Source organism: Aptenodytes forsteri, unplaced genomic scaffold (assembly GCF_000699145.1).
Source record: "Aptenodytes forsteri isolate BGI_AS27 unplaced genomic scaffold, ASM69914v1 Scaffold210, whole genome shotgun sequence".
In the NCBI taxonomy this organism is placed as follows: Eukaryota; Metazoa; Chordata; class Aves; order Sphenisciformes; family Spheniscidae; genus Aptenodytes; species Aptenodytes forsteri.
The window spans coordinates 1,040,426-1,054,186 of NW_008795137.1; the positions used below are offsets into that span (position 1 = coordinate 1,040,426).

Genomic DNA, 13,761 nt, shown 5'->3' on the forward strand with positions numbered 1-13,761 from the left:
AAGCAGTGAATGAATTCCTTGTTTTGCTTTGCTTGCGTGCGCGGCTTTTGCTTTACCTATTAAACTGCCTTTATCTCAACCCACGAGTTTTCTCACTTTTACCCTTCCGATTCTCTTCCCCATCCCACCAGGGGGGAGTGAGCAAGCGGCTGCGTGGTACTTAGTTGCTGGTTAAACCACAACAAATAGTTTTGTTGAATTTGCGAAACTTAAGTCACAAGCCAAGCATCAAAAATTAAGTCACCAAAAAATAGAAGCCATTCTTCAACATGTGGCCATAGGTGTTCAGCAACTACTTTGTCCAGGCTAATGATAGGGGGGTTTACCATTTTTGAAACTTCAGCTTAAAGAATTAGCTCCTTTCTGCCATTTATGCTATGCAGAAACTTTTTGTTCCCATTTAAAAAAGATATTTAATAAAAATAAATAAAAATACATTGCCAGTATTTGCTGGACAATGGTTAATCTCACTTGGACGCATCCTTTAAATTAAATATTCAAGAGACAAAGCTATCCAAATTAATTTTCAATGACAATTTCTTACAAAAACTAGGCTAATGCATTACCATTTAGTTACAAGACTACAAACATGAGGCTGGCCCAAAGCCCACTAATGTGAATGGAAAATCTCACACTAACTTCAAAGGACTTGGGATCAGTCCCTATAATAACTACATGAAGAACATTCCATTTTGGGAGATGCAGCTACATAGCAGCGGTTAATAAAGTCTATGTGTGTTTTTAGTGGTTGGAACTTTTTTCAGGAAAGAGTTATACTGGGAAACAAATAGATTCAACTGCCTAACAGGCAATTAAAGGGAAAAAAAAAAAAAAGCAGAAGGTCATAAAGTGCCCAGGCCCTCAAGGTATCAGAAGACTGGGAGGAACCCCGTATTATGCCACACTAATCTAACAGAAAAACCTCACCATCGTAAGAATTTTCTAGGTCTCAAGCTGTAAAGTTAATTTTACTGTAATCTTTTACAACGCATTTAGAGATGAACATGCTCAGCTGGCATGCAGTTACTGCCACTGAAGCTGGCCAGCGCTGTGCATTCAGAACGGGTGGCTGCACTTCCTGCAAGCTCCTGCCTTTGGCAGCAGGAGGAAGCTCTTCAGTGACCGTTTGCATCACCCCCCACCCATGACAGTGGACGCTGTCACCTTCTAAAGAGAACCAAAGATGGCATTCACAAAGGATGAACACGTTACTTAAATTACACCCCTCAGCGAAAGGGTTATTAAAAAAATATATGCTATTTACATACTTACAGAACTCATTCAGAGCAGAGCCAATTTCTGAATAATAAAACGGGTTATCTTTATTATACGAAATAATCATTAAATGAAAAAAAATGCAAAACCCACTTCCATTTCTTTTAGGAAATTTCTGTATGGGCCTTCTTCCACATCCTTCAAATTAGACACTATCTTTTTGAATAAGGAAAAAGTGTTCTCAGGCAAGGCTCAAGTCACCTGCAGGTTTGTACATCTTCAATCCTGTTTCCATTATTTCAAAAATGTCATTCTTTCCCTTTTTCTGAATTCAATTATTTCACAAAGAGCAAAGTAATTTGGCTAAAGGCCTATACAAAAATAAACTATTAATGCTGGCTGTGTAAAGTAAGGAAACAAAAACAATGAGAAAAATATTTTCCTGTCTAGTCATTTTTCAGTAAGAAGAGTTTAATTTGTTTCTTGAACCGATGAAAGACAAAATTTCTGACAAATTGTGATTTTTAAGTTGATGGAACTGACTGAAGCATAAACTGCATTTCCTTCTTGGTAGCCATTCGAAGTAACTACAAAATCTGGTATAATGGTAACTGTACAAATTAATCTGGATAGAAAAAAATGAAATGCGTTCTAAATGCCAAATAACAAAACAGCAAATATTGGACTCACTGTTATTCAAATTATTACATCAGAAACTAATTTCATTCATAAGTTTTAAAAGTACAAGTTATTTTACGCTAACTAAAATCTACACCTGAAATTTACATTATCTCACTATCAAGTTGCAGCTGGCAGTTAACAGAAGACCTGATAATATTTAAAAACAAATCACGAGAGATAACTAGATGGGAAGAATAGGCTATGGAGAGAGTAAATCCAGGTTAAGTTTTCTGTTTGTTAAAGACAATTAATAATGGGGTTAAATCGCAAGTTAAGTTGCTATAGTCAGAGAAACAACAGCACTTCTGCCAAACCTTTAAAAAAAAATTAAAAGGCCAAGGATCTAAATGCAGGAAACTTTTTCATTACCACTATGTTCAACAAACTTCTATTTTACAGAAATAAAGATAACATAAAGCTAATATTCAGCACTCAGGTAATATTTCCTGCTAAATGACATGCAAAATAAAATCAAAATATCATTGTCAAATTGGAAAATGCATTTGTAACTGTACAGAAAAGTAGCTTCTTAATCCAGTATACTTACATTATTGCATTCTCCCAGGAAATACAGTGCAAATCCATCAGCTTTTGTAGCTGCCAAAGCAATAATAAAAGAAATAATTGTACTTACAGGGGAAATCGAACTTACACAACATCTCTGAGGTGAAACCACAGATTCAATTCCACTTAGGACAAACATCTAAAATTCTAAAGGTGAAGGTCTATTGCTGTCTCCCTTGAAACTTCCCAGACTCTACAAAGTTAGAGGTATGAGATAACTCTTGTTTTCCCCCATCATCACTTACTACATTCTAAAAGATAATTAGAAACAACCTCTTTATACATCTTATTCCTATTCCAAGGCCTAATGTCTGTAAATTCAAATTAATTCATATGACAGTAGAGAAGTAAAATAAGAACATGTATTTACAGTATAATCAGCCAGACAACATTACATTTCCATGAGTAAAATAAATACCATTCGTAGATGGTAAGCTATATTTGTCCTTGCCTTAAGATAGAAAATTATGGGAAAATAAAATTTTGCAAATATTGCCATAAAAATGTATTTCAAAACAAACTGTTTCTATTTTCTGCACCTGCCCCATATTAAAAACACTGACACTCACCAGAAAGTTTATACTTGTCAGATTTCTGCCAGATTCAGATTGTTGTATGAAACTGGGTAAAGTCCAGTTCCTTAAACTCTCAAATGTTCAAAGTCAGCCAACCATCATAACTTACTACTAAAATGAAAACTCTCAAAATCAGAAGAGGATATAGCAATCGATGTTTTTTACCCTGCTTTACACAATAGACTTTGATACTTTGAGCATAAGTCTGTCTTTCCAACAGTTAATATACATTCTAACCAGTAAATGTACATATCCGATACCTGTTTTTTATGAATGAACACAAGAATCCATTTAGTACGTTTCAGGTAGTGATTATACTTGTGTGTGATCAAATCAATTGGCTTTCTGCATTTCTTTGACAAAAGGAAAAAAAACCCACTGTGTAGTTACTTGCTTATTGTCAACTGTGAAACACCAGTGAGAGTTCAGGGCATGGTAACGTGCATTCAGATTTTAAATCCTTCAGCTGCAGTATGTAAGCACATTGAGTTACGAGGCAAATGAGCACTGTAAAGGAAATATAACAAAAAAAAAAACCTCATCTGCTTAACAAAAGAAAAAAAATTGTAAAAGATAAGCAGACCCTGTCTCCTATAGCTTCTTGCTTGCCGCGTATTAACAAAATCCAGTCTGATTTGCTGTGAGCTGGACATCAATATCCAAATAACCACTTAAGCAAAATCAGTAAACAGAAGTGGTCCTTTTAAAACATCATGTATATAAACCAGAACTATTACTCATCATTACAAAATGATGAAGTAGCAGGGACGGTAAAACCTTTCTAAAGAGTTGACTTGAAAGCTATACTTAACAAAGCTATTGATACTTCCTATTGAAGTCTGAGTACATCCACTCTGGCTAAAAAGAAGCCGAATTGCACTTATTTGGAATTATTTTTTTGTTTTTATTTTTTAACTTTTGATCATGTATAGTATTTTCTTACCACAAAAGGTACTTACATCAAATAGAAAAAAAATGGTTAAACAACTGAACGTAATTTGAGATCACGCAAAAGATATGCCCTCCTTCAGTAACATCTCAGTTCTGTTTCAAAACGAGTTCAAGTATGCAGTGATATTACCGATAGATTTTTTTTTTTTTACACTTTCAATATTGCCATTGCAACACCATCGTAACCAGAATAGTCTGTTCTTTGGTTCAGGGGACTCTAATTTTGCAATTGGATACACAACTCTCTCCAAAGATGAAATTCACTTAAGTGCAGTCAGGGATTCACTGAGGGACAGAAGGTGAAGTAAGTTCATACTGAGACAACATCCAAAGGAAACACTGTTATCCCTCAATACCTGTCTTTATTAATTAAACCACATATGAAATGGGCTGTGCACTGATGCTAAGTAACAGCTCAGAGATATCTGATTCTTTCTTACCTATTTTAATGATGCTGCTCAGTTCATACAGAAGTAGTTGGTTATCTCCTCCTGTATCCAGGCGCTGTTCTATGTAGCTGTTCAATTCGTACACAACACCTTGCATATTCGTATCCTGGTACTACGGAAGCAAGGACGAGAAGAACATTTTAGAATAACTCAGATGTATTTTGCAGGTTTTAAACATACAAATTCATTAAAAATAATACGTTGAGATTTCAGTACCAAGTCAATCGTGACTGTCCTAATCCAGCTGCCTGAAGAACTGGGTCACTGCCAAGTGAGAGGCACAGCACTCCACTCTATGCTCCATTAGACATTTGTTCAAAGCGTACCGAGTACACCACTGAGCAATTAATAATCACCTAAACTTGGCCAAGGTCACATGACAATGTCTCAAGAAGAAACTGAGAGATGTGACAATTAGAAGGTAAGTAGCCTTCAACTCCTTCCTTTTAAGCTCCTGCTCCACCACAGAAGGAGGCAACTAGCTGCCTTTGCCAGCATCTTCCACCTCAAATTCATGAACCAAATGACAGAACTGTGCCAAGCACCAGAGCTTTGAGGTGGTAGCTCAAGGAGCTCAGCCTTTCAAATACAGCAGCAATTAACACCAAGAGACTGAAGGACAGAAACCGCAAGAGTCAAAATCATGCTAGCCGCTGTGGCCTAATAGGCATTTGTTTCAACTGAAGACAGCAGATAAAGCCAGAAAGAGATTACAAATCAGTTAGGATATTTAGATGGGAGCAATGGGGTGCTGGTTGCTGGCACGATGAAACAGCATGACATGGCTAAAATCTCATAGGAAAGGAGATGCAGCCTCCCTTCAGGGGCCCAGCTGCATTTGGTTATCCAGTTCCTGAGTCCTGAAACCAAGTCCTGAAGGGCTGATAAAACTGGCAGTAAATGTGCACGTGTAGCACGACAGCATCACAAACAATAATTTCACAGAAAGCAATACTTGGCAGTAAGTAAAGATTCATTACCCTGCCCAAAACTGGTAATGTGGTAACTGAAGAAAGTAATATGGTCAATTACTTATTGAACTCAGTGACGCAGTAAATTATATTGCTTAAACTAAAAATGAAGCTGGTGATATTTAGACAAATTACTGTTGCTTGAAAGACTAAGACTTATTCTCCTGCTTATTCATACTTTAGAGCCAAATGTAATATAGACCAGATTAATGTAAACAGTACTATAGAAAATAAAAAACAAAACAAAAGCAAAACAAACAAACAAAAAAAAAAGGCAAAAAAACAAACTCCACCAACAAAAAACCCAAATGCTTGCTGGATAATATCAATTCCCGATTCCTTTAAATTAAGCAGATCTTAATCTTGACTTTAAAATGGCTCCTGAGAACATACAGTCTTTGCCATGACCCCTTCTTAACACATGGTGTTGTATTAATCTATTGCTCCAGATGGACATATTAGAACATTTGAGACCTAGGGTGTCCAAAATGTTCTCAGTGTAACAAATACTTAATAATTCTTTCTATAAATTGATGTGATGATTATAAATTTTGACAGCGATGTAAGGTCACACTGCATACATGCATAAACTGCTCTAAGTCTTGAGTTTACAATACCATTATTAGCACCGTATGGCAGCTGGCAAGCTTCCACTGACTGTCCTCTATTGTGTCCCACATTTACTACTGTATGATTCTTCAAAGGGAGAAAACAATAGCATAGTTTCATGAAAGTGGAATTTTTATACTTATGATACAGTCGTAAGTAGCCATATAACAGGAGAATGGTGAACGAGAGTCTATATTATTCATACATGTTAACCCATATCTGCAAAAGTATGTGTAGCCACATATCCTAAAGCAACAATAGCTAATCAAGCACACACACACAAAGCCTTTATCATGTGGAAAAATGCCTTCTCAGAACTTGGAAATGAATATATATCTCTTCGCCTGTGATGCACAGTCAGGATTTAAATCAAATCTTCAAAGGTTAAAGCTAATACATTAAGAGAACACATCATCAAAATGAGCCCACTGGCATAACAGCCGTGGCAGAATAATAACTTTCCCCGTAATCAAGCAGCAGTTCCGCGTGCATAGTAATTACATAATAAGCTATGTGCCCTTTACCCTCAGCTCTGCAACATATGCCTGCAAACATTTTGTAAGCAGCGCAAATCATTGCATGCATCCATGTTACTAAAAAGATGGTAGCTGCATAACACATACAGTTGTAATACGGCAGATTTCTATTACTGACAATCTGTGGATCCACAACTGGCCAGATGAATAGAATTTGTCCAGATTCACAATTAAGTAATTCTATGACTTAGATCAATCACCAGCAAAGAATTACTCCATCATGCTGCAGAATGGTTTTATTTTTATTACAGTGGAGTGAAAGAGGCTTATTTATTTGGTTCTAGGCATTTTAGATTGGATAACCACAATTATGTTTGGTTGAAAAGCCACAATATTCTTTATGAAACCGTTTGTTTAAACACTGAGTAAGTCATCAGCAAACCTTGGTACAAGCACTATCCAATGCGGTTGCTAACACAGACGTGCGCATATTTGGTGTAAAACTTACTTTAGGAAAGTAACTCCTCAAAAGAATTCGACACACTCAGTGGAAAAAAAGTATTTCTTTGTCATCAGAGATAGCTAAGTACTGTTTCTTAATTTGTTATGGTAATTTAGTTTGCAATTTAAACATTATTAATACTCAAATCCTTTTACTTAATTCATTCTTCCCATTGCTGATTTCCTTCTATTTAAGATTCAGTGTCTACAAGTATATTGGCATATTTACTGTAAAATTCTGAATTTCAGCGACATTACATTGAAATAATTCAAGTGGAATAAAAACTGGTTTAGCACTATCATACCACTATCATACTGGCATCATATTTCTAGTAGTTGCATATATTATAATGCTATGAAAAAGAACTAACAATTAAGGAGGAAAATCCTGTTATAAATATTCATATTCAAATTTATAAATATGAAAGAAGGACGTTTTTGCAGGATTTATAGAAAAATATTTCTATGGTTATTTGTCTTTAGAATATTGTGGTGCAATAGAATACAGCAACGCATGGCAGGTGATTTAAGAATAGTGCTGTGACTTAGTTCTAAACAAAGAGGGTGAGAATCACAAACATTTTATTCCATGAAAGGAGATACTGAAATACCATAGAGTGAGATGAATTTTAAGCATTCATTCTGAACAATTAAGACACCTCCAAAAAAAAAATATTCAAGGACACAATTTAATATCTAAAGTAAATTTTATGTATGACAAACTGAAATGAAGATTAATTTCCATGCTTTCATGCTTATAGGGTAGCTGCGCCAGGGGCATTTTATGCTCCTGCAGAAAAGAAAAAGCCCTTCTGCTGCAACAAAAAGCTTTCATTAATACAGCACAGGGTCAATAAGTGCCAACATAATCCAGAAGTTTATCTGTTTTCTCTGTAACTTCTTAAAATGTCTTCTGAATAGCAATGAGAAAAGCAAGTTCCTATGTGATACTTTCTCCCTACTCTACAGAGCTCTTTCTCCACAGCAACAATTGCCTGGTTCTGCAACAGAAACATGCCCTTTACAGACCTCATAGTGTATGACATTATCACAGGTTAGGAGGAGTTAGAATAAATGAACAGTCCAAATTCCATGTAATGTGCAGAGGGATGGCCAAAAGTACTTTGGGGACGCAGAACTTCATTGGATGAGGAGAGAAAAAAAAACCAAACCGAACTGTGAAAGCCAGAAAATGTGGGGGGAAGTGGCAACATCCAGAGAGATTCCTCTTGATGTTGTTTAGTTTTCAGCTGTAATTTAGACATCTTAGGCTGGTTTCAGAGGATGTCAGAGAGAACCACAAGACAGAGCTCTCTGTCAACTGATGCAGGCAGCCTCTAGACAACCACAGGGCTATGAGGGCCAGAGTAGTACCACCTTCTGGGAGGTGGCTGTAAAGTCCTGTTTCGTTACAGGCTCAATGGAGAAGGACAGCACAGGCGTTTTGCCCAGGAAACGGGAGAAAGTGCTGACCTGTCGTATCAGTATGCCTTGGAAACAGACTTTTGGGAAAGCAGGGACCAATTCTTCTAGCAAGCATCAAGCATTTTCTTAAAAATTTTCAAGGCTCCTTGCCCACCCTTTCAAGTATTCTCAGACTGAAATGTAGAGAGGCTCTAGGAAAGCAGTATGGATCTTCATAATCAGTGCTTCAGGTCCAGCCCCTGGTGCCATCCCAGGCTTCCCCTATTTCATTTGCTATGCGAGAGGAGCTGGGAGGCGAGGGGCGATGCCTGACTCTCACCATTGTGCAGGCTGGCTGGACAGAGCGTGCAATGAGGACATCAGCAGCGCTGAGCGAGCTAAGGTTATACATGTTGTGTCCAGTGCCACCCTATCCATTTGCAAGGCACTCTAGAGGTGTCAGAGGGGCCACACCATGGATAGGTGTAGGCTATTCTGTCCCAGGGCACTTGAAACTGAGGCCATAAATGTAATCTGAGACCAGGATTAGGATCTGTTGGGACAAACAGAGGCTCTTGTAAGGAGGCTCAGTTGTTGAAGGGTGCTAAATTACTAAGAACAAAGGATGTACATAGGCCAAGGAGATTGTATATAGGCGGGGGAGTTTCAAATGCCTATTCTCTCTTTGGTTACATCAGGTAGTATTTCAGACAACCAGCTAATGCTTCATCAAACCACCTAAATTAATCTGTCAATGACAGCATCAAGACTTGCAGATGGTGAATCCAAGTGATGCTGCACAGCACTTTATACAAAACGATGGCCTTAGGCAGGGACTGGATTTCACCACAAACACCTAAGTCATGAGATCTGAAATGTGACAACAACCTGCACCCAAACTTCTTCAGTCTACTCTTTAAAACTGACAGCTACTCCCTTCTCTATGAAGCATACTACAGAACATAAGCAGCTGCTAAACCCAAAATGACCAAAATATCCTGATAAACTTCCAGCCAGCGTAAGTTTTCTTTCCTGTAAAACTATAGTCTCAGCAACAAGAGTCATCAGGGAACAAATTGAAAGATGAACTAAAAAAACCTTCAAATAAAAAAAAAAAGTGCATTTGTTTGCAGTCTTAATGGTCTGAACATTTGCTTGACGTTTGATTGAGATGTCAAACTAAACTATTTCATGCTAGGTATGTTCATACTGGACCAGAAGTATAAGACGACTGGTCTTACATATGTAAGTTCTCAGTGCCATTGTTACCTGCTTTATAAAAAAAAAAAAAAAAAATTTCCAACAGCAACACTTTGGTATTTCTTAAAAACAAGCATTGCAGTCACAAAAATAAACAAACTACATTGTTTGATGCCTTTTGTTGAAACAGATCAGCTTTCCCTTCCTTTCAGGTAGCACTATGAAAAAACCCAGATACACAGTTACCACCCTGATTTAAGAGACTCACTCTATATAATTTTCCGGTTGCTTCCGTAACTTACCTTCTGGGAAGATCATCAATACTCAAATTATTGTATCTTTTTTAAAGAAATACTATATTTCCTTTAAGAATTTTGGGACATTACTTTATTTGCCCACGTATAAGCAGATTTTTAAACAAGTATATTCTTGCCTCTTTCCTTTTTTTTCCTCCACCCCTAAAGGAATGCATAACTAGAGAGGAACATATTGGTAATCAAATCCAGTCCTTGCAGGCAAAGGCAGCCTTGTAAGAGACGTCTTATTTAAAAGTACCTAGAATATTCACTCCATGTGTCACCACACTTTACCATAATGAGTATTCAGACAACTAATTTAAAAACAAAAAAGGCCAGACCTGTAAGTATCACAATAGTCACCCACTTCTTTAAATGCAAGAAATTATTGTATTTTAGTTATAGTAATGTTATTGCATTTCTGATGACCAATGGGTATAAAGAAAGAAATGCTTGTAGAAAAAAAGCCAAAATATTTAATTAAACCAACTAATAAAATTGGGAAAAGGACACAAACTTTTATTCAGGTCATTTTTATGTGTATATAAGTTAGGTTGTGTACATGTTTGATATGTATGTTGACGTGTACTGCTACCTTCTGTAGGCCTGGTACTTTCACCGGCTGCGATATTTTGCATTGTTTAGCTGCGCTGATGGCTAGTTCACATCTTACACAGAAACTGGTGTTTCTCATTTTTGGGCACAGATAACTAAGAGATAACTGTGTCCTAATAACAGTGAAAACACATCTAAATTGCACATGTGAAGAACCAAAAATATGGGTCTGGACTTCATTCCAAAAAAACCCAAAAAAACCCCAAAACAACCCCACAACTCCCCCCCCCTCCCCCCCAAAAAAAAGAAACAACCCACAAAGAAACCTACAGAAAGGGAATAAAACTGCTTGCTTGCTTCAAGGTGGAAATGCTGAGCCGAAGGATGTCAAATCCTCAGACTGAAAAATAAAAGTAGAGAGAATGTGGTAAGCAAGCTTACAGTGCAGAGCTGGCTTTCAGAGGAGCAGTGAGCTTGGCGAGGAAGCTCAGAAAAATCTCTCTGCTCCGAAAAATCAGAAGAGGTAACCGGGGTTGGCTGGAGTAACCAGTTTTGTTTAAACTTGGACACTGGAAAGCAAGAAGCTATGAAGAGCAGACTTAGCTGAGGTGATTAATTTTAATGTTTGTACATAGCCTCAGAGAAAACTGCTTCTACACCCATTTGTCTGACGTCTATCCTTCTTGTTTTGACTGGAGAGGACATGGGTTAGAACTTGCTCAGTAAATAAAGTTTAGCATTGCGGCACCATACACAGGTGTTTATGGATTGTTTGTTCGCACATCAAACGCTGTTCACGACAAAAGCAAAGAAGGGAAAATATGAGATGACATTTGGCAGGACAGGCCCTATTATGTCAAAAGATGCAAACCAGTTCTCACTCTGCATAGAAAGGGTTCACTAATTTTGAAGGCACGCATTTCCCAGCCTGTTTACATAGCTGATTTCCAAGCCTTGGAGAGATGGTGAATACCTTCCCTAGGAGAAGCTTCTTGCCAAATAGCCCCCATTCACTGGCATCCAATTCTAATCTTTCCATCAGCTCCTTCCCTGTTATCAAATGGTAACACTGAAATAAATTGCTTCACTAGTAATAGGAAAAATACATAATAAAAAGCAAAGGCTTGGCTTATGAAAAAAGAACATTATGATTATATAGAAGTAACCATATAAGCTGTTATTAACTGTAAGGCTCATAAAACTGCATGAATATCTCAATTATATCACCTCTCCAGATTATATAATAAAACAGCTTAATGAGCTTCATTTTAACTTGACAAGGCTGAATACTGCTCCTCTTTTTAAAAAGTTTTTTATAAAATCACATTCCCTCCTAATACTTGACTTGCAAGCACTCTAAAGACATCATGTACAAAATTAAAAATAAACTTATTTTCCCACCACTGTTGCTTATCACTACCACAGTATCCACAAGATTTTCTTTATAAAGAAATCAGCTTATACAAGCAACTTCTTCCCGTGACAATGGGTGCAATGCTATTTGGACCACTTCTAAAGGCTGGAGATACATGTTTTTTCTAGTTCCCCTAACTTTTTGATGAATTCGTCGCAGTCTTCAGTTCTGGGACTGTGCGAAACCATTTAAATCCCATCTTTAATAAGGAAATACTACAAAGAATGAGCTTGCTTTGCCAGTGTGTCCTAAGAAGCCCAAATTTTTATTATCAGTTGCATGGTGAAGATACATGCAATTACTGCAACTATTTACTGAAAACACACTTGCTAATTCTATAGCTGTCAGTGACATACTATGCTGGGTGCTAGCTGGTGCCAAGGCAGCTGCCAAAAGCTCCAAGTCCAAAAAGGGGAAAGGAGAGGATTAAAGTATTATTCCTGTTTCCAAGAATAAAGTACTGTAAATGAGCTAGTCACTTGCTAGGTAATAATTTTCTGGTGTTTATATGGTAAACTTCTGCAAAGTGAATTGCTGTTGGCATCACCGGCGTTTACAAAGCTAAGACACTTGCCAAAATGCAGCTTCACTGGAAGTATTGTTCAAGTAAACACGGAATGGAAAGTCATTAAGCAAAATGAACAACAGCTAATTTCGCTGTGATCATATCAGGAACATTAAGTATTTTTGTTTAAACTTCAGAACCTGAGGTACAAAAGAGCACACAGTGATCATGGGAAACTTAGCAGCACGTAGAACAAAATCCTGGCTATAGTTCATGTAGGAATGGGGTTATTTTTGCCAACTGAAAAGAATAACATGTCTCCAATGCACACTGTTTTCACTAATACTGTCAAAGAAATATATCCTTAGTCTAGATATACATGAACACATATGCACTTAGTGCTCAAACTCACACTCTATTTTCATTTCTTTTGCGGATAAAACAGCAAAACAAAGTATAAAATTCAGCTTAAGTTTTCTTCACCAAAATAGTTCAACAGTTGGTTTTCTTTCTGCAATCCCTCTGCCCAGAAAACCACTTCTGTAGCTAGGATGGATGGGATCAGCCAACACACATCTGCACAATAAGCAAGCAGAAGAAACTCAGCATTTCCAAGGATGTTCCCAATACTACCTCATGTGAAAAGGAGATTTTGTCCCCAGTTACATATATTTCATAAATATTGGAATCTAGCGTGCAGAAAAGAGTTCACAGGTTCACTGTTTGGTCACAGATGCTCACGAGATATTTTGTAACCAGAGTTGTTCTTATGCCAAAAGCAGTCTACGGGAATCGGGAAATCTTTTTTTTTTTTCTCCTCCCCGCCCCCCATCAGCTACTATGTCAGGCCAACCAGGGTATCTTTACACATAACTTCTGAACACCAAAATATTGATGAAATTGCCATTAGTAGACCAGATTTAAAGACATTAAATTTTGAAAAGCTTCTTTTCTATTCTACAAACCTCAAAATTTAAAATATGTGGAAGGTTTCTCCTACTCTCTCCTTGTTTCAAAAATGTGCAATGTAATGCTGATAGCCAAGATTGCTACTTTATTTTCATTCTTCTACTAAGCTGCTAAAAATGGCAAAAGACTAAAAATGCAGTTCCTATACAACAGCATTTTACAGAACATCCTCAATTTTCAAAGTGTGAAACTGCAACATAAACCCTTGAAAATGCTGACATTTGCTTCCAATAATTAAAGAAGTAAAAGATTTTTTTCAAATATCTGGACACCATTCATCCCACTGCATTTTGCTGATTAAAAGAAAAAAAGGCAAATGAATGACGAGTTCAGTATTTAGAGCCCCTAGAACTATCCTATAGTCTTTTATGTTTATAAAGAAAAAAGGTGAGGCTTTTGGGGGGGGGGGGGGAAAGGGCTTAAAGA

General features: G+C 37.1%; 1 protein-coding gene across 1 annotated transcript in view; it reads right to left on the reverse strand.

Annotated features, from left to right (window-relative positions):
- The window catches only part of PDE10A (phosphodiesterase 10A), a 192,820-nt gene that overhangs the window by 62,645 nt on the left and 116,414 nt on the right, over positions 1–13,761 (reverse strand). Inside the window, exons 4-5 of the mRNA XM_009278455.2 lie at positions 4,427–4,547; positions 2,444–2,493 (exon numbers count right to left, since the gene is read on the reverse strand). Of these exons, the coding sequence (XP_009276730.1) occupies positions 2,444–2,493; positions 4,427–4,547 (171 nt within the window). The remainder of the gene's footprint in view (positions 1–2,443; positions 2,494–4,426; positions 4,548–13,761) is intronic.